At 34.2% G+C, this 19,094-nt stretch overlaps 15 protein-coding genes and 1 pseudogene across 16 annotated transcripts, besides 1 other annotated feature; 11 read left to right on the top strand and 5 right to left on the bottom strand.

The window, feature by feature from the left end:
* Positions 1–111: 111 nt before the first annotated feature.
* On the top strand, positions 112–462 carry TVAGG3_0657190 (uncharacterized protein; the record flags this gene model as incomplete). The annotated part of the gene is made up of 1 exon (XM_001289472.1): positions 112–462. One exon carries the CDS (start codon positions 112–114, stop codon positions 460–462), a length of 351 nt encoding a protein of 116 aa, XP_001289473.1.
* Positions 463–1,289: 827 nt separating this feature from the next.
* On the bottom strand, positions 1,290–1,814 carry TVAGG3_0657180 (paraquat-inducible protein A family; the record flags this gene model as incomplete). Its single annotated transcript, XM_001299454.1, has 1 exon — positions 1,290–1,814. One exon carries the CDS (start codon positions 1,812–1,814, stop codon positions 1,290–1,292), a length of 525 nt encoding a protein of 174 aa, XP_001299455.1.
* A 556-nt stretch (positions 1,815–2,370) lies between these two features.
* TVAGG3_0657170 (non-motile cilium assembly) lies at positions 2,371–4,036 on the bottom strand (the record flags this gene model as incomplete). Its single annotated transcript, XM_001299453.1, has 1 exon — positions 2,371–3,969. One exon carries the CDS (start codon positions 3,967–3,969, stop codon positions 2,371–2,373), a length of 1,599 nt encoding a protein of 532 aa, XP_001299454.1.
* A 1,249-nt stretch (positions 4,037–5,285) lies between these two features.
* TVAGG3_0657160 (uncharacterized protein) lies at positions 5,286–5,648 on the top strand (the record flags this gene model as incomplete). The annotated part of the gene is made up of 1 exon (XM_001299452.1): positions 5,286–5,648. The coding sequence occupies one exon, from the start codon at positions 5,286–5,288 to the stop codon at positions 5,646–5,648; it is 363 nt and encodes a 120-aa protein (XP_001299453.1).
* Positions 5,649–5,666: 18 nt separating this feature from the next.
* On the top strand, positions 5,667–5,912 carry TVAGG3_0657150 (serine threonine-protein phosphatase family; the record flags this gene model as incomplete). The annotated part of the gene is made up of 1 exon (XM_001299451.2): positions 5,667–5,912. One exon carries the CDS (start codon positions 5,667–5,669, stop codon positions 5,910–5,912), a length of 246 nt encoding a protein of 81 aa, XP_001299452.2.
* Positions 5,913–5,916: 4 nt separating this feature from the next.
* Positions 5,917–6,765, bottom strand: TVAGG3_0657140 (uncharacterized protein; the record flags this gene model as incomplete). The annotated part of the gene is made up of 1 exon (XM_001299450.1): positions 5,917–6,765. One exon carries the CDS (start codon positions 6,763–6,765, stop codon positions 5,917–5,919), a length of 849 nt encoding a protein of 282 aa, XP_001299451.1.
* A 450-nt stretch (positions 6,766–7,215) lies between these two features.
* Positions 7,216–19,094: part of a mobile genetic element that runs on past the window's edge.
* On the top strand, positions 8,032–8,373 carry TVAGG3_0657130 (phage tail repeat-like family; the record flags this gene model as incomplete). The annotated part of the gene is made up of 1 exon (XM_051241882.1): positions 8,032–8,373. A coding segment is annotated over one exon (342 nt), but the record flags the coding sequence as incomplete, so codon positions are not given.
* On the bottom strand, positions 8,451–9,317 carry TVAGG3_0657120 (uncharacterized protein; the record flags this gene model as incomplete). Its single annotated transcript, XM_051241881.1, has 1 exon — positions 8,451–9,317. The coding sequence occupies one exon, from the start codon at positions 9,315–9,317 to the stop codon at positions 8,451–8,453; it is 867 nt and encodes a 288-aa protein (XP_051088468.1).
* Positions 9,428–9,829, top strand: TVAGG3_0657110 (uncharacterized protein; the record flags this gene model as incomplete). Its single annotated transcript, XM_051241880.1, has 1 exon — positions 9,428–9,829. The coding sequence occupies one exon, from the start codon at positions 9,428–9,430 to the stop codon at positions 9,827–9,829; it is 402 nt and encodes a 133-aa protein (XP_051088467.1).
* TVAGG3_0657100 lies at positions 11,208–12,064 on the top strand (annotated as a pseudogene). The gene has a single exon. A coding segment is annotated over exon 1 (857 nt).
* TVAGG3_0657090 (DNA/RNA polymerases family) lies at positions 12,197–12,787 on the top strand (the record flags this gene model as incomplete). The annotated part of the gene is made up of 1 exon (XM_051241879.1): positions 12,197–12,787. One exon carries the CDS (start codon positions 12,197–12,199, stop codon positions 12,785–12,787), a length of 591 nt encoding a protein of 196 aa, XP_051088466.1.
* On the bottom strand, positions 13,932–14,306 carry TVAGG3_0657080 (uncharacterized protein; the record flags this gene model as incomplete). The annotated part of the gene is made up of 1 exon (XM_051241878.1): positions 13,932–14,306. One exon carries the CDS (start codon positions 14,304–14,306, stop codon positions 13,932–13,934), a length of 375 nt encoding a protein of 124 aa, XP_051088465.1.
* TVAGG3_0657070 (uncharacterized protein) lies at positions 14,599–15,015 on the top strand (the record flags this gene model as incomplete). Its single annotated transcript, XM_051241877.1, has 1 exon — positions 14,599–15,015. One exon carries the CDS (start codon positions 14,599–14,601, stop codon positions 15,013–15,015), a length of 417 nt encoding a protein of 138 aa, XP_051088464.1.
* TVAGG3_0657060 (organellar and viral DNA polymerase type B) lies at positions 15,930–16,245 on the top strand (the record flags this gene model as incomplete). Its single annotated transcript, XM_051241876.1, has 1 exon — positions 15,930–16,245. A coding segment is annotated over one exon (316 nt), but the record flags the coding sequence as incomplete, so codon positions are not given.
* TVAGG3_0657050 (organellar and viral DNA polymerase type B) lies at positions 16,476–16,868 on the top strand (the record flags this gene model as incomplete). Its single annotated transcript, XM_051241875.1, has 1 exon — positions 16,476–16,868. The coding sequence occupies one exon, from the start codon at positions 16,476–16,478 to the stop codon at positions 16,866–16,868; it is 393 nt and encodes a 130-aa protein (XP_051088462.1).
* TVAGG3_0657040 (organellar and viral DNA polymerase type B) lies at positions 17,129–17,673 on the top strand (the record flags this gene model as incomplete). Its single annotated transcript, XM_051241874.1, has 1 exon — positions 17,129–17,673. A coding segment is annotated over one exon (545 nt), but the record flags the coding sequence as incomplete, so codon positions are not given.

Below are 19,094 nucleotides of genomic sequence, written 5' to 3'. Positions count from 1 at the left end.
CGGTTTTGTAAATATTTAAGGTTAAGTTGGGTAAGGTGGAACGCAGTGCCGCCGTACCCAAGTTAACCATACTAACTCAAGACAGCTAAAACATAGGACCCTGAAGACCACATGTCCATAATCGAGTTTATCAAGCCAAAATCGAACAATGAAGGAAGACCAATGCGCTTACCACTACCTAAATATATTTTTGCAAAAACACTAGCACCAACACCTGTATTCGATGAAATAAAAAGTGCAAACACCAAGAGTAAAATTATAGGAATTGATAATCTGAATAATAGTGGAAGTTTTGGAGTCATTAATAAACTTGCCTGCTCATCAGTCCTGAAGAATTTCTTGCAAAAATCCAGACGAGACGCAAAAAATATTACAAAGATAGATAATCCTGCACCAACTCCACCTAAGAATAAGACCGAAATTATTGTTGATTTCTTATCAATTGGGATTATCTGCACATGAAGAGTTCCCAATTGCCTCTGTGATCAAATTGTTCACGGTTGGGAGGACTTTGTCATGGATCATCCCTGTGAGGAAAGCGCCAGTGAAATTTCCAAAGTGATTTGAAATATATCTAAGTAGATTATTAATGGCTTCATTGAGTCTTTCTCCCAGCTGACCTGTTGTAAGAGAAAATGAAGCATTTGATAATCTAGTGGAGATATTAATATTTGAAATGGCCGTTGATTCTTTGCTAAATAACGCCCCAATACAGTTAATATCCATGCATTGCTTGTTAGAGTAATTTCTACCTCGCCCTTTGGGAAGACCAATTTGGGCAATAAAGCCTAGTTTATTATTATCAATAGTAATGCTTGCGGAAATTTTTTGACCAAGAATAAAATCCTCGAATGCATCATTTTTTACCAAGAATGACATGGAAATCCCCATTTCAAAGTGTAATAGATTAATATTTGTGGATAATTCATAGTTATCAACAATGCGAAGCAACTTTAGATCCTTGAATGTGTTTAAACCATCTATATAGAAATCATCAAGTATTAGAGTCATGTTGGAGTTGATGGATGGAATTGGAATATCAAATATAGGAGTAAAATTAAAGAAAGATGACATTTGATTTGTCACATTTAATAAATTTGACAAAGTGAATTTACCAGTGTTGTCAGTAATACGAGCGAAAATGTTGTTGAAATCAAATGGTCCATTGTTTTCAATCAAATTTTTGGTAATATAATTGAGAGCTTTAAAGATTACATTTGAATCTAATTTGATCATTTGGCCATTAATAGGGATATTTAACGGTTCAGAGCCATTTAAGTTCTGTCTTGTTAAATCATTTCAGTCAAATTTGTTCCAAGTTTCTGAATTTCATTACAAATTGCAGTTTGAAATAAATTTCTCACATCACTAATTACTGGTCTTAATATATTCAAACCTATGTGATTTGTTTTGATATCTAAATCTTGAATGTGATAGTTACAATATGGATAAGGTGCAATTTTTATTTCTTCAACGAACCCATCAGAGTCTCTAATAAAATACATCCCGAGTGTGAATGTACAGCCAGTTGCTATTGCAGTAATATAGCCAGAACTCAATAAATCATAATAAGTTCCAGACAATGTTGCGTCGCATTTAACTGCCACTTTAAAAAAATTTAAATCACTTGTTGGATCTTCTTCGAATGAGAAATCATTGATAGAAACAGAATATAATTTCATATCTCGAGCTCCAATACCACCACCAATTGAAACATCGTCAAGGGGAAAAACCATTGATTGTATGAAACACTTGAGATCACAAATATTTTCAAAATCAACTGATGCAACATAGGTGAATAAGATTGGAAACATTTTATCAAAAAAATGAATAGATCCTTTCAAAAAATTAACACAATGAAACATGCAAAAAGCGTAGAGAACCTAATAAGACCTCTTATTAAAGATATATTGCTATGATGCGTTTTCGCGTCATTTTTTAAATGATTTAAATAAATTCTTCGTAAATTTTAAATTATTAATTAATAAATAATAATTAAAATAAATGAAACTATTTCAATTTTTCAATTAATGAATTGAAAATAAATTCAGAATTCAATTCAAAAAGATTAAATAAAATTAAAGATATCAATTAAAATCAAGCTGGATGAAATTATGAAAAAATAACCAGAAAATAATCTTATGATAATATTTTCTCTGAACGAGTCCGGTTTTATATTTGTAAATGTGTGCCTTTTTAATATATTATATAAAGTGATTTTTATTTAATTATTTGATTGAATGAAATATTTTTTTTTATTCGGTTGAAAAGAAATCTCTTATCTAAAATTGCATCATAAAGAAAAAAAATTCTTTTTATAAATCCATGATTAAGATAAAAATATCATTTTACATACACATATATATATTTTCATTGACTATATATAACTTTATTGAGGATAGAGATATCTGTTACAGAAAGTGCTTTTTGAACTATCTGTTGAAAAGAGTCAGAATACATCGAAGAGAGAATTCGGAGTGACTTTTTTGCAGAGTCTCTTACCTCTTGTGTAGATCCTTCGCTAAATCGAACAAGCAAATTCAAAATTTGTCCTAAATCGTTTGAATTTTTCGGGAAAAGTATATCTCCTGAGCTATAATTTTTTTTTATCGAATCATTTATCAACTTCATACAGCAAAGCTGTGATTTAGGACTTTTGTTTTGTGAAAGAGGGCTAATTACTGACTTAACAAGCTTCCTTCCATTAATTTTGTTGACACAAATCTCAAAGAAGGCTTCAAGAGATTTTTCCAGGAATTGGCCACATTGGGAAACTTTTTTCACCAAAATAGGAATAATCTTTCCAATTTCTGATTCCATCTCGCCAGATTTCACATCCACAATTTCGCTTAAGAAACTCACGGAGGACATACAAAGAGCACTTTTGACGCTGTCTATGTCAACAAGAGATTGAGTAACAACCTTGTGTATGTCATCTGATGAGAAAGTTTCATTGCTATAGCGAAGTATTCTGCGCAAGTTGTTATATCCTTGGGAGCGCAATTCCCAATCTTCACTGCTAACATTAGTTATACTTTTACTGTAAATGGTCTGAACATCTTCTTCTTCATTAAATGGATTGTCAACAAACTCTCTGACTTCTTTCTGCCGTCCAGTCATTTTGTAGATAATAGATGTATCTTTTAGTTGAAGCTGGCTTTGTCTTTGGGCTGTTTTTGGAGGCCTTCGTTCGTCGCAAATAATGGAAACTCGTGGAGCACTTCCTCTCGGATACAGCTTTGGCAAAGGGCTGGGCCTAGCGGTTTTAGGAGGATGTACTGGACATTTTTTTGGTGTTGCTTGATGAAAAGTAGCATTACTTTGATTGGGTGGGCTAGAGGAAGAAATTGGGACTGTGAGTGGCCTTGAAACAAAAGAAATATCGGAGTAATCAAAATCGGGTATCCTAAGTTTTATCAAACGTACAAGTTCTGGGCCAATGCTTTGAACTTTGAATAATGGAAAAATCCACCCTTGAAAATCATCAATTGTAAATGGAAAACTCGGAAAATCTGCAATAAGTTGGTGGGATAGTATAGAAATACCTAGTATCGCAGATGAATTATCAACATTTTTAGAGATAAAATTTTGAAATACAAATCTGGGACCTATAACTCGAGCAACCTTTCTAAAGAAATTAATTGATGACGATATGTGATTACGATCGTTACTACAAAGAAGGCGAATCATTATATTTTCACATATAGCGATTACATTCCTTGCATTCATACCAAGTTTGTAGCCAGCAATATTTCCTAAAATATCTGCTATTTTGTGGAGTACAGTTAAGTCATTTATTTCTTGGAATTGTTTCGTTATAAAAGTAAATAATTTCACAAAATGAGGAGGTATTGAATCTGAATATGCATAGTTATCTATCGCACTTGAAATAAGGCCTGGTTGTAAAGATATTGGTGATTGTAATATTTTTGGATCAAGGATTCCAAAAATCAACTCATTTTCACCCATTATCTAAACGTACATTATGCGACAAATATTATTGCACCCATAAGTGGATATAACAAATAGATAACTGAATAAAGATAATCGAATTTAAAAAAAAAAAAGGTAGTGGGGCTTCCAGGCACTTCGTGCCCTCTAGCCCCGAAGATGTTTAGTATAAATGAAGTTTTTATTCGGAAAATTGTTAGTCTTCTGGTGTGAATTCGGAGGACTCTTCTTCTTCCTCCATTGCTTCTGGGAAGAAGCCTTCTTCTGGGTCGAAAACATTATATAATGTTTCACTTTTCACAAATTATATATGTTTTCATGCTTTGTCACTTTTCTGTCACTTTTCGGGTAAAAACATTTTTATTATTATATATAAATGAATTTTACAAAACCTCCGTTACCGTTCTTTGGAAATAAGAGTAGATATAAAGATATTATATTGAGAGAACTTAAGAAACTACCGAATGGTCTAACATTTGTAGATTTGTTCGGTGGAAGTTTCTATATATCCCATTTGTGCCATACAATATTCCCAGACTCAAAGATTATATGCAATGACTTCGACAACTATATGGACCGTCTCAAACATATACCAGACACAAACAATATATTGAAAGAGTTAAAAGAAAAGATACCTATAGGTAAGATGGAACGTATACCATTAGATAACAAAAATATTGTGAGAGAGGTTTTGAAAAAAGCAGAATATATAGACTGGGATAGTATATCTGCTAGACTATTATATAGTGGTTCTATAAGAGTTCATGACATTGAAACACTTATGTCAAAAGTTTTATATCTTAACTATACAAATGTTTTCAAAGAGGACATAGAAAAATATATTGAGGGTATAGAGTTTGTGAGATGTCATTGGACAGAGTTGTATGAAAAATATAAAGACAAGGAAAATGTTTTCTTTATAGTGGACCCGCCGTTCTATAACACATGGGATTTTCAATACCAAGTAGACTGGACTTTGAGAGACTCTTTAGAAACTTTAGACGTTTTACATAACCATCCATGCTTTTACTTTACATCCGATAAAAGTGGTTTGGAAACCGTTATGAGATGGTTAGAGGACATACATGACTATGAGTTTAGATATGACAAGATAGAATATGAGAGAGGTCCTATAAACCGGAGAAAGTGTCATAACAAAGAAATTTTATTAGTAAGTAAATGTGGTTTGAAATAGGACTACTTGTTTTAGGTTTTTTCCATTGTGTCATTTATTTATTTGACGTGGCAGAAAAGTACAGAGAATATGAAGATGAACCAATGCCTGCAAATGTTCAGTATATGTACTCGTAAGAGATATTTTTATCTAATATTAAATGGACGCACAGAACTTAGCGAATGCACAGCAACCTGGACAACCAAACCCAGAGAATATTCCAAATGAAGTTAGAATACAAACTGCAATGGCAAACTATGGTCAAGTGCCAACAGATGTACAAATGCAAACTGCCATGTCAAATGACGCTGCGTTAGGTTTGCCACCATGGTATGCAAATATGAGATGGAAAGAGTTTTATACAAACCCTGAGGTGGGATATAAACAACTTTATGCAGATGACGCGAACACAGGAGTTGACCCAGAATATGTTTTCTACCAGAGGAGAAACAGAATGTATGAGCTCCAGTTAAAGAATGCTATGGAACTCAACAGGAAACGTAAGAGACTAGGTGGACATTAGATTTTTACATATAGTAAAATGGGTTTCTTCAGTAAGATAGGAAACTTCTTTCGAAATGTTGGAAGAGGTATATGGAATGGAATAAAAACCGTAGGAAGAGGAATTTGGAACGGTGTCAAAAATATTGGTAAAAGGGTAGGTCAGTTCGTTGGTATTATACCTAAAGACCCTGAACCAGAAGAACAAGCTCCTGTTATACAACAGCCTGAACCTGCACCACAGTCTAGTTGGCAACCAAATCCAACACCACAACCGGTATATTAAAAAATTATATTTTTACCGTTCGATAGTAGTTGTATATGAAACTAAGTTCTAAGTAAAACGCATGGTATAATGGAATTATTCTTTTTCTTCCATCTGTAGTAAACCATACTTGAAAGTCTGAAATACTTCCACTTGGTGGTTCGTATAACTTTGTAGGTTTTTCGTAAAAGTCATTTGCCAAGCATAAGAAAGAGTTTTGGGCGCCAGAAAATGAAGCATGAACAATAATAGCATCTTGGTCGAAAACATTTTCATATGTTCCATTAGGGTTTTCGACTTCATAAAAGTCTGGGTGTACTGGATATGCTGCAGGCTGATTTAACATCCTCATAAATCTATACCATGCCAAGTTGTTATATTTTGTAGAAATATAAACGTTTTCTCCAAGGTCTTCTATTCTATTGATTTTAACAGTTGCATTTTTCCTGTCATAAATAATATCGAGATGGTATTCTCCTTCGTCAATGTTATACTGTTTTGCATATTCGATATAGATATCGTTTATTTTTTCTTGAAAAGCTTGAAGAGTTGTTTCTAAGTTTACAAGCAAACTAACTTGTAAAAGTTTTCCCTGTTCAAATTTCTCATACATACGTTTTTCTTTGTTATAGTATCGAACTTCAAAACCGACCGTAAATGGGAAACCATGTATGGCTTCTGAAATGAACTTCATTCTACGAAAGCCAATAGCTTTTGTGACAGATGGGTCTCTTAACCATCTTAATGGGTAGTCAAAACGATAGCCTTCATGCTTTACGGTCTCTGTCTCAAACTTTTGACCGACATTAGTAAAAAGTTCATCTAATGGTTTAGTTGTAGCAACTCTTGAATTTTCTTTTTCTATTGGAAGCATATTTTATCTACAATAAAAATGTCAAATGAAACAGCGTCTATGAGAGAAATACAACACAACCGACAACTCATTATGCAAGCTCTAAATAAGAACACAACAAACTTTTCAAACTATTCTAAGATATCTGAGTCATTGAAAGAAGGAAACTTAAAACTGACAATAAACCCAATGACAGATGAGTTTCTGTTTCAAGACAATAAGAACCATACTGTCTGTATAAATCCAACAAAAGGAACTTTAAACGAGAAACCTATAAATGAACTTCTTTTGAAAACAGATGTTGACAACAAAGCTGACAAAGAATATGTAGACGATGCAATAGCAAAAGAAGAAGAAAGAGCTAACAATGCTTATGCAACAAAAGAACATACTCATCCTGAACTAGCAGACAAAACATATGTTGACAATAAAATGTCAAGTGAAGTGACGAGAGCTGAAAACGAATATTCTAAAAAGACTCATACACATTCTATATCTGAAATAACAGACTTACAAGAAACCTTAAACAGTAAAAGTGCCGTTGGACATACACATACCATTGCAAATATTACAAACTTACAAGAAACCTTAAACAGGAAAAGTGCCGTTGGACATACACATACATCTTCTGAAATAACAGACTTAAACGTTAGCCTTGAAAATAAAGCAGATAAAACATATGTCAATGAAATATACCAAAGTTTGATAGGAACAAAAAATATTGAAACTATTGTTGGTGACTTTTCTGTCAATGAAGAAAATAAATATTTTAGATGGCAGTTTGTACAGTCCTTAGAAAATGGTACACGGTATAAACTCATTCCGAAAAATAACAATGAAATGTATGTAAGCTATAAAAAGAATGATGGTACACAAGTTAAAGTTCCATTAGACAACAACTGCTACTTAAACTTATATGGAGACGAACAAAAGAAATATTTAAGAGTTTATGAAATGACAGATATGACATTGCCTGACCCAGCTCCAGCACCATATTATTATGACTATGGAGATGACGTCAGAACACCACATGTAGATGAACAAAAGCTAACATTATATTTAGATTATTATAGATATAAAAGATATAATGCAATAGAAAAAACGAGAATAGTATACTATTATGAAGATGACAGAAATAAATATTATAGTCAAGATTTTACCTACCCTGAAAACATAAGATTATATTATAAAAAATATTCTGACACAAACCAGAAGAAACCTGAAATAGTTGCACTATATTTTAAGTTCAAAAGAGACAATCCTATAATGTCTCATATGTTTGATTTAATGAACCCAGTAGGTTCTATTTATACATCTATGGAAGCAAGAGGTCCTCAAGTAATGTTTGGTGTTGGTGCATGGGAACAAATAGTCGACAGGTTTTTGTATTGTGCAAACTCTTCAAAGGAAACAGGTGGAAGTAAAACAATTTCAGGTGAAAATTTACCTGCACACAGTCACTACATAGATTTAAGTACATCTCAAGCAGGTTGGCATAAGCATAGATATTGGGATTGGTCAGGAATGACAAAAGGTAAAGGATATGATGTTAAAGACGACGTTAAGTTTGCTATAAATTGTTACTGGAGTGACACTCAGGGAGAAGGAAACCATACACATTTCGTTTCAGGATATACGCAAACAACGGGACAAAGTAAAGAATACATGCCACCTTACATGACAGTTTACGCATGGTATAGAATTGCTTAGTCGTCATTTTCAACTTCTTTAGCATATTCGTCAGGAGTTGTCTTATATTTGTTAGGAACTGTCTTTGAAAGTATACCACCTTGAACTTTGACAAGTTTGAAACGAGGTCTGACAATAGTAGTTTTATCTTCTGCTTGCAGTGTGTACATTTTGCCATGTTTGCCTAAAACTTCATAATATTCTCTTGTATACTTTCTTCTATTTTTACGAACACGAATGTGAGTACCTGTCGGGTTCCCATTGTTGTCATAGTCAATAGTATTTTCATATGGGTCGCGTTTAGGTATTTCTATTTTTACTTTGTCACCTTTCTGAAGTTTGAAGCCCGGCATTCTTTCTTGTTTGTCTCTTTTGACTAAATTATTAAATATATAGTCTTTCTCTAAGTCAGGGTTGTTTTTCATTTCTTCGGGGGAGTGGTTTCCCAAACCTTTTTGTTTACGGTTATTGTAAATATTTAAAACTTGTCTCATCTTTGCCATGGAGAAGTGTCTATATTTGTCGTCATATGACATTTCATTTGCTTCACCACCTTGTGGTTGGTTTAAGTCTCTTAACATTTTTATACAACCGTCAATGACACCAAGAGCAGAATGGTTTTGGTCGACAATGAAATATTGGTTTACATTTTTTGAACGCAGATAGTTTTTTACATCATCTGATTTGAAAGAACTTTCACAGTCAGATGTCAGTTTTGTTGGATGGTATTTGTCAACGAATATTGTCAAAGCAGTTTTCACATCTAAAATATTTTTGGACCATAATGGTATGGCTTCACAGTATCTTGTGTTTTGACCGACAAATATTAGCCAGTATGGTGGTCCATCTTCTCTATACCTCGGAATGTTTTCCAAGATATCCATAAACCAAGCATTTGGTGTTGAACTAAAGATTTTTATCATGAGTGCTTTTTTTGTCGCTTTAGAAACATAGGGGTCCTTGTTTGGATTCGTCATTTTTTATCCTATAAGAAATGGGTTTATTTGGCGCATTAGCAGGAGTTGCATCCAGATTTTTGCCCGCAGTGGGAACAATAGCCAGAGGTGCATTTGGAATTGGAAAGAAGATTTTGAGTACATTAGGTATACTTAAAGAGAAAGCACAACCTATTATACAAACTGTACAGAAAGGTTGGGATGTAGCACGAGATGCAACAAATCTTATTCCAAATCCTGAAACAAGAGGAAAAGTTCAAGGATGGATGGACAATGTAGGAAGACAAGCAGGAAACTATTATAACAAAGCAAATGACTACTATAACCAAGCAGGACACTATATGGACCAAGGTGAAAGATTCTTTAACAGAGGATATAACCATGCACAACAATGGGTAAACAATAACCAACCTCAACCGCCTCAAACGTGGGGAATGTAAAGTTTTTTACTGAGATGAAATGAACCATACAGCATTGAGACAAATGGGTTCAAGATGGATTTGTCGGCTTCCAGCAGTTTACACCACGTGTTTGTCAAGTTCTTCCTATACCTCAGGAAGTTTTAGACCGACTTAAAAAACAACAACAACCAGTTGAAAACAAACCAAACTAAAATTTTTTACTGAGATGAAATGACCGAAGAAGTTGAAACGGTAGATTTGACACCACAAACAAAAAGTTCAGAACCATTGTCAAAACCTGTCAAAGAACTTACCGATGAAGAGAAAAAATTCAATAATAGAAAGTGCCAGGTCTGGAAATACAAACCCTAACTACAAAGTCACTTTTCATAAAAATGGAACGGCAAGTATCTCAAAAAAGAAACAGACTCTCACAAATAAAATATTGAAGTCTGAAGGAGCTTTCGAGACAACAGATGGAAAAGTTTACTTCACTGACCAACAGTTCATTATAAAACATCTCATTGACTTAGAGTCGAAATATTCTAAACTTTACAACAAACACAAAAAGTTGAAAGGAAAACAAAAACAAATGGCATATGATATTTATGAAGATGTTGACGACACAACTGTTCCTGCAAGTGAAGTAAAGTCAGAGGAACCGAAAAGTGACGAAAAACCGATAGAAGAAGAAAAACCAAAAACTGAAGATAAACCAAAACCAAAGTTTAGTTTCCAAACTAAACCAAGTCAACCTTCATTAGCTGGTATGGGTTGGCGTCAAAGACTTATGGCAGCAGGCGGTTATGTAAAGTAAAGAAAAAAATATTTTTTTATTTTTATAAAATGCCCCCATATAGAATGGATAGAAAATCTGCTAGAAAAAAGCAGAGTTGCAAAGATATGGTTGGAGAGTTTCGAAGAAGTTTAAATATAGGAAGGGAAGACCCAAAAGTCTATGACAAAACTGGCTGGTCTGACTACGAAATGGATTTGGAAACAGCACGTGCAAATTATCCAAACAGACTAGAGAGGTTAGAAAGAAGAACGTCTTATGGACATGCCTTTCGATGTTAGTGAACCTCAAGTTGAAGGACACGAGGCTTTGCCAGATTCTACTTGGAAACATGACGAACAATTGCATCCTTTGAGAAGGAAAAAAGGTAGTGCAGAGGATGGTCATGCTCCCATGGAAAGAACAAGATATGCATATGAGAAGTATCGTGAAGTTAGAAGTCAAATTACATCTGGTCGAACCTTTACAGTAAACTTTGACGAAGGAAAGAACAAAGAAGGCTTCATGGGTGTACTTGCTGCCATACAAGACGGAAATAAGAAAGGACACAATCTCAGATTGACCATAACAGATTTGGATGGTCACATTTACTATGCACATGGCAATGTCACAACAGCTGCAATGCTTCTTGACGCTTTCAAGACTACAAAGAGAGAACAAATGGTTGACTCCGACTCAGACATTTTGAATGCAATTGAAGGAATTGCAAGTGTCAAGTTCGAATGGTACCAACCTAACCCTCAAGCAGTCAGACAACATGCTGGATACTTCCCCTTCATAAATAAGTCTGACATTGACTTGACAAGGTATGGAATTTACAATTCAATTGAAACAATTGTCAATGAACCTTGCATTCTTACATGTCTCAGGAACTCTGGTCTTGTTACAGAGAGAAGATGAAGTATCTTGAGTCATGTGTGAAGACAAGGTACATTCTCAGAGGTCAATTGGCAAAAATTGCACCGTTGGCAAATGTCAATATCCGAGTCAACATACCTACAGCTAAAGGTTCTTCACATGACGACTATGTTGTTGAGTTCAATTTACCATGGTTGAAGATTGTAATTGTCCACAACCACTTCATGTTGAACGAAAGTCTTACAAACCCATTGTTCGGAAAAGGCAAGTGCAACATTGTCAGAGCTGTAAACATTCTTTTCGAGAAAGGTTTGTTGGAACCAATTCCAGATGACAAGCTGACAGAAACTTTTGTACCAAAAGACGAAACAAACTTTTCATTGTTAGCAAGACCAAAAGTTGTTCCAGACAAAGTTCTAGTACAAAAGAAGTACACAATTCCACAAGGAGTTGGATTGTTCGGATACCAACCTGAACCAGAAGAACTTCCAATGAGGTTGCAAGAACTTCAAGATGCTATAAACAAACTTCCATTGAGACATCCAATTGACGTCAAATTGTATTGGAGAGCATCTGAGTTAGGTCAGAAGGTTTTATATGAAACAGGTTGCTTCGACGATGTTTATGAGATAACAGAAGAAGTTTCTCAGAAGATAAGAGACTCACTTGAATTTCCACAAACTGGACCAATTGGTTGCGACAAGTTCGACTCAGATGAAAAGATATACTATGTCGACCTTAACGCTGCATACATGAGGTTTGTCCAATATATTCCGACTGGAATTCCAAACGAAGATGGTGAGTTCCCGGGAAGGAACTATACAGTTGGAAAAGTCATACAACAACTGTATGATATTAGGAAAGCTTCAAACCCCAAACTTGCAATGACACTCAAATTGCTTATGAATTCGACATGGGGATATTCCATTAAGAAACCTCAAGAGATGAAGAGTAAACATTATGAGAAGGTCGACAACTTTGTTGAAAGGTTTTCTCCTTTTGTTTTGAAGTACGAATTCACTCAAGGTCAAAGTGGCTTAGTAACCACATTAAAACCTATTGTCGAACATTGGTCTTACCCTCAGTTCGCAAAAGCAGTCCTTGACAACTACAACAAATTCTTCTCCGAAGTCAAATCGAAAGTGAAGGTTTACTATGAGAACATTGACGCACTCATGACGAACGAAGAAGGATACAACAAACTCATTGAAATGGGTTTAGTCGGTGAAAAGATGGGCTGTTTTAAGCTAGATAAGGTATTTTCCGAAGTTCATGTAATATCGAAAAGGAAATATTGGGGCATACTTGAAGACGGCACAGAAATAAAACATTGCATGAAGTAAAAAATTTATTTTAAAAAAGTGACATTTTTTTTATTTTATTTGAAATGTACGCTGAGTTTGTTGGAGAAGACCGTTGGGAAACTTGTTTGTTAGATGAGAAATATGAAATGGCATACCATTTTAAAACAATATATTTTTACATATATTAAATGCTTCAGGTTGAAAAACAAAGAACAAAAGTAGCAGATACAAAACCGTTAGACTATATCTTTACAAATGCTGGTAGGACTATTTCAGATGAAGAAATTTCATCCCGAGTATACAGGTTTGACTATCCAATTCGTTGGCTTCAAAGTCCTTCAGATGCAAAGGCAATAGGATTTAGAAGAGTTTTTTTTCAAATAGAACTAACGCATTTATGTTCGCAGTATATTTTCATGGGCAGTATAAAGGTTCTGATGGTCTAATAGACAAATTTGACGAAATGAGAATCTTTACAGTTCGTTCAGACGAAAGTCTTGAGAAAACTCTAAATGACTTTCAAACTCAAATGAACAAATATTATTGGGAATTTCAAGAAAAATACGACTCTTTACTAAATGGAACATACTATCTGAAACTAGAATATGACAAGATGAACTCCACCGTTTCATTTCAAAAGATTGAAATTAACCCTCCAAGAGATACAGAGTTTTTATTTTGGAAAGTAGACAAACGTTCTTGGCACAATTTCTTCGGTTACTAAACCAAAACGAACCATTACCACCAGATGGTCCATTTCAATTTATACTTCCACCAGCAGATTTGACAGTTTATAGAAACGTGTTTGACCCTCAAAATGTTATGTGTCATGCAAGTTTCAGTTCAAGCAACAATAGTTTTCTATGTATTGGTAAGGACTTTTATGACTTTGCTTCGAAATTCTACGAACCACCTAGTAACAGTTTCTCTGACTTTCAAGTTTGGTTCACAACAAATGGTGTGCAACATATTATTCCATTGTACTATGACTTTTATCTCGAATTGTCTTTCATATATAACTACGGAAAAGTGCTGAAAAAGTATTGAAAAATAATGTTTATGTTAGCATGTTAGATCTAACACGTTTTCTAACCACTTTTCTAACATCGTAGAAAACTCATGAAAACAATTTATTTTTGACACTTTCACAAAAAACATAAAAAAGTGAGTTAAAATGAGATGTTTACTGAACTGGTTGGATGTCGCCTTCACAGGTTATGTAGAACGGTTGTCCTGAGAAGTGAAGGAGAGACTGAATTGCCAATTTCATATGGGGTAGGGGGTTCTCCTTGTTTGGTATTTTTATCCAAGGACGTTTGTTTAGGAACTTAACAAGAGCTTCTCTTTTGGCGTCCTTTATGTCGTCGAAAGGAGTGTTTTCTGGTATTTGAATTGGAATTCCGGTCGAAGTCTCGAGATTCAAGACAGCCCTTCCAGAAATAGTGGTGAACTTGACCTTGGGCTTCATGACCTTGCGCAAGTAGTCTTTTACGCAGTCGTTAAGTTCAATTAGGTAAATTGCCTCGTCAAATCCTTCTGGCATTCCGAGTCCTTCCATCCGACAGGAAAATATTTTCCCGACAACTGGAAAAATTTTTCCCGACGACAGGAAGAACTCTTCCAGTTGTCCGTCCGTAAACCATTCAAATTTTCGAAAATTGAGAACTTTTTGGTCGAACTTCAGAAAAAGTTTTTCCATCCGACAGGAAAAAATTTTCCATCCGACAGGAAAAAATTTTCCGGACAAAGGGAAAAAAAATTTCCTTCCGACAGGAAAAGTTCTTCCTTCCGACAGGAAAAGTTCTTCCTTCCGACAGGAAAAGTTCTTCCTTCCGACAGGACACAAACGGATGTCCGACGTACCACCAACCGAGTCCATTCCCAAACCAGAGGAACCTAAAGAACCACAACAGTCTCCTCAGCAACCTCAGTTCCAGCAAGTACCTCCGAATTTCTACCAATTTCCACCTCAAGGTTACTACCCACCACAAGGCTTCCCGAACTACCCTCCTCAGCCTATGCCTTACTTCCCCAACCCTTGGATGTTCCAGCAAGCTCCACCCCAGCAATTCCAATCTCAATCCAAATCGAAGAGAGACCAAGAGTTCGAAGAAGGTCTGAACCGCTTACGCAAAGATTATGCCACAGCCCCAATTGAGAGAAAGTTGTTCCCGGACCAAAAATATAATTTAGGTGAAGAGGTTAGATCTCACCTCTTTTTTCACCTGTTTTTTCACCCTCTTGAATTTGTCAAGACTTCTTCGTAAATGTTTTGTCATGACTTCTTCGTAAATGTTTTGTCAAGACTTCATCGTAATGAGTGTAAAGGACCCAAAAATAATGTTTAGGTGAAGAGGTGAGATCTAACCTCATTTCTAACCTCTTTTTTCACCTCTTGAATTTTCATGAATTTCCTTAAGATAGAAAAAATAAAGTTAGTTTTATTTTATTTATTTTGTATAAAAGATATGATTTCAGGGATTTTTTTGACGAAGTGTCAATCTTCACTTCGTCAAAAAATAACAGTTATCTAATGAAAAAGTGTCATTTTTTTCATTTGACGAGAATGTCGGGTAGATGGTTAGATCTAACCTCATTTCTAACCTCATTTCTACCCTCTTGAATTTGTCAAGACTTCTTCGTAATGAGTGTAAAGGACCCAAAAATATAATTTAGGTGAAGAGGTGAGATCTCACCTCTTTTTTCACCTGTTTTTTCACCCTCTTGAATTTTCATGAATTTCCTTAGGATAGAAAAAATAAAGTTAGTTTTATTTTTTTATTTTGTATGTAAAGATATGATTTCAGGGATTTTTTTGACGAAGTGCAAATCTTCACTTCGTCAAAAAATAACAGTTATCTAATGAAAAAGTGTCATTTTTTGTGTTTGACGAGAATGTCGGGTAGATGGTTAGATCTCACCTGTTTTTTCACCTCTTTTTTCACCTCTTGAATTTGTCATGACTTCTTCGTAAATGTTTTGTCATGACTTCTTCGTAAATGTTTTGTCAAGACTTCATCGTAATGAGTGTAAAGGACCCAAAAATAATGTTTAGGTGAAGAGGTGAGATCTCACCTGTTTTTTCACCTCTTTTTTCACCTCTTGAATTTTCATGAATTTTCCCGAAATAAAAAATAAAGTTAGTTTTATTTTTTTTATTTTTTTATTTTGTATAAAAGACATGATTTCAACAATCGGCACAACAACAATTCAAACAACAGCACCAAACTCGTTAGTCATGAATCCAACATCTATGTTAGTAGAGATGAAAAGCTTCATTCCTTCTTCATATACTTTTGAAACAGAAATCCAGAAGATAAAGCAAGAACTTTTAACAAGTAATTTAGACTGTAGTGCGAAAGATGAAACAAATGAACAGTATCTTTATGAAATGCAGGACCTCATCGACCATTTGCCTAAACTACCTGAAATCCAACAACAAAAACTAACTATTCCTGAATTCGACGAAATTGAAGTCAAAGCAACTGACTCAGTAGAAATAAAGAAGTTCATTCGTAAGGTAAACTATGAGTTTCTAGGATTTCATTGCAACCATAAGGTTATGGACAAAGATTGCGATATGGTATATAAGAATGTTTCTGACATATATAAATCTGAAGAATTTAAGACCTACGACAACTTTGTTTCGTTAGTTGCTGAATGTGTATGGCAGATAAGAGATAAAGATAGAAGAGGCAAAGTATGGAACAAACAAATAAGACCCGCTATGTTTGAGATGAAGAGAGCAATTGACGCTTTAGTTGTTTTAGCTGGTTTTATTTCAATGTATAACGCAAAAATGAACCCGCAATGTTCTAAATGTAAAGCAGCAATGAGGAAATATAACTACTCCGTCAAAGAGATAGAACGTATGAGAAACGACTATGCAGACTTAAAGAAAGAAGCAGAAAAACCAGCAGAAGATAAAATGGACATGTTAGAATTTCTGAACAAAAACTATCCAACAGCAGAAGATTTCCTTCTATCTGACGTCAAGAAGAAATATAAAGAAACTTTCGGCATTGTTAAAACATTCGATGTACTAAAAGAAGAAATAGAAGCTACAAAACTGTTTAAAGTCTCACGAATTCATAACGTTTACCATGTAAAACGCTTATAAAATAACTGGGGTAGAAAAGAGGGTAGAAATGAGGTTAGATCTAACCATCTACCCTAAAATATATTTTTGGTCATTTACAATGAAGTCTTGAAAATTCACGAGGGTGAAAAAAGAGGTGAAAAAACAGGTGAGATCTCACCTCTTCACCTAAAATATATTTTTGCTGAAAAATGACCAAATTTCATGAATTTCCTTAAGATAGAAAAAATAAAGTTAGTTTTATTTTTTTATTTTTTTTTATTTTGTATGTAAGAACAGATATGTCAAACATTGAGTTTGAAACAGTTAGAAAGATAGACAATGACACCAAAGTGGTTAGAATAGGTGATTTAAACGTAAGATACTCAAAGAAATACAACAAATATTCTTTGTCAGACATTATATCTCCATCTGGAAAGAAAACAAAGGACTGGGTTAGAATTGCTTCTAGTCAGAAAATTTTGACAAGAAATCCTGAGCTTATGATATCGGTAAGATTCTATGGAACTGCAGCATATCTTATAGACAAAAGTCTTATACCAATAGTTTTGTTATGGTTAGACCCAGTTGTTGGATATAACTTCATAACATATGGTTCATTCGATACGGAACGTTGCAGTGAAGGCTTACTTTACATCGTTCAGAAACCGAAGGACTTCAATACAAAAAGATATAAGATAGGAAGAACATATAATATAACTCAAAGATATGACAGTACAGTCAATAGAGTCAAGGTTGTGTTTGCTAATGATATGAGAGCTGCAGAAACAGAACTACTTGAAAAGTTTGAGAAAATGTATGGTGCTCCCATAAAAGGTAAAGAAACGTTTGAAGTAGATGAGATAGATAAAGCTATAAAATTATTTGACGAAGTTGCTGAAAAATACATGTAAAGCGTTTATTTTTGGTCTTTTGTGAAAGTCAGAAAATAACGCTAATTTTTTATAAAATTGACGAAGTGCAAATCTTCACTTCGTGTCATAATGTAAAAATAACGCTAATTTTTTATAAAATTTGACGAAGTGCAAATCTTCACTTCGTGTCATAATGTAAAAATAACGCTAATTTTTATAAAATTTGACGAAGTGCAAATCTTCACTTCGTGTCATAATGTAAAATAACGCTAATTTTTTATAAAATTTGACGAAGTGCAAATCTTCATTCGTGTCATAATGTAAAAATAACGCTAATTTTTTATAAAATTTGACGAAGTGCAAATCTTCACTTCGTGTCATAATGTAAAAATAACGCTAATTTTTTATAAAATTTGACGAAGTGCAATCTTCACTTCGTGTCATAATGTAAAAATAACGCTAATTTTTTATAAAATTTGACGAAGTGCAAATCTTCACTTCGTGTCATAATGTAAAATAAAAATCGTACTAATTTTTTATAAAAATTTGACAGAAATGCAAATCTTCACTTCGTGTCATAATGTAAAATAACGTTTACCATGTAAAACGGTTGTGAAAAAAAGAGTGAAAAGCAGGTGAAAAACGGCGTGAATCTCACCTCTTCACCTAAACATTATTTTTGCTGAAAATGACCAATTTCATGAATTTCCTCATATGCTTGCTTCCCTCGGAAAACCGAGAGAAGAGATTCGTACGAAACAGTGAAGAACAGCGAGTAAGTAAAAAACCCCATCGCCAAAACTCTAGAAAACAGTGAAAAATAACAGAACGTATCTTTGACAACTTCAAACAAGATAGGTAGATGAACCATTTATTTTTCAGCTTGACTTTTTATCAATCTTTGAACTTTGTTTGCGTAAGACTATGATTCTGAAAGAAGTAGAGGTTCTGTATGACTTTGTACTTCTCCCATAGTTCCATAGTCTGTTCAAACTTAATGCCATGGACTCTTTCAATAAGTTCCATGAAAATCGTCTTCGGACAATCCGGGGAATAAGTATACTAATGTCAGTAAAGTAATGCTTTTAACATCCTTACATATAAACTCTTTGCTGTCGGTACACATTATACGACTAGAAATGTAAAGTGTACGAGCTTCTCAAGATCACACATAACTTGTTCGTCTCATAATTCTATAAGCAAAAAGATGAGACCAGCAAAGACCATCTATAGATAGAAACACTTCATATGACAGGTGATGTCTCCTAATCGTAAGATGCAAGTTCTTCGAAATGTATTCTATCTCTTTCTGTTTGTATTCTGAAGTGTTTCTTCTCTATATATATTCTCTGCATTTCCTCATTTGGGTCTTTTAAACTTAAGAATTTATCAT

This window comes from Trichomonas vaginalis, chromosome III (genome assembly GCF_026262505.1).
Source record: "Trichomonas vaginalis G3 chromosome III, whole genome shotgun sequence".
NCBI classification, from domain to species: Eukaryota; Parabasalia; order Trichomonadida; family Trichomonadidae; genus Trichomonas; species Trichomonas vaginalis.
The sequence above is the reverse complement of the archived record's forward strand: the minus strand, read 5'-3'. Positions and strand labels throughout refer to the sequence as shown.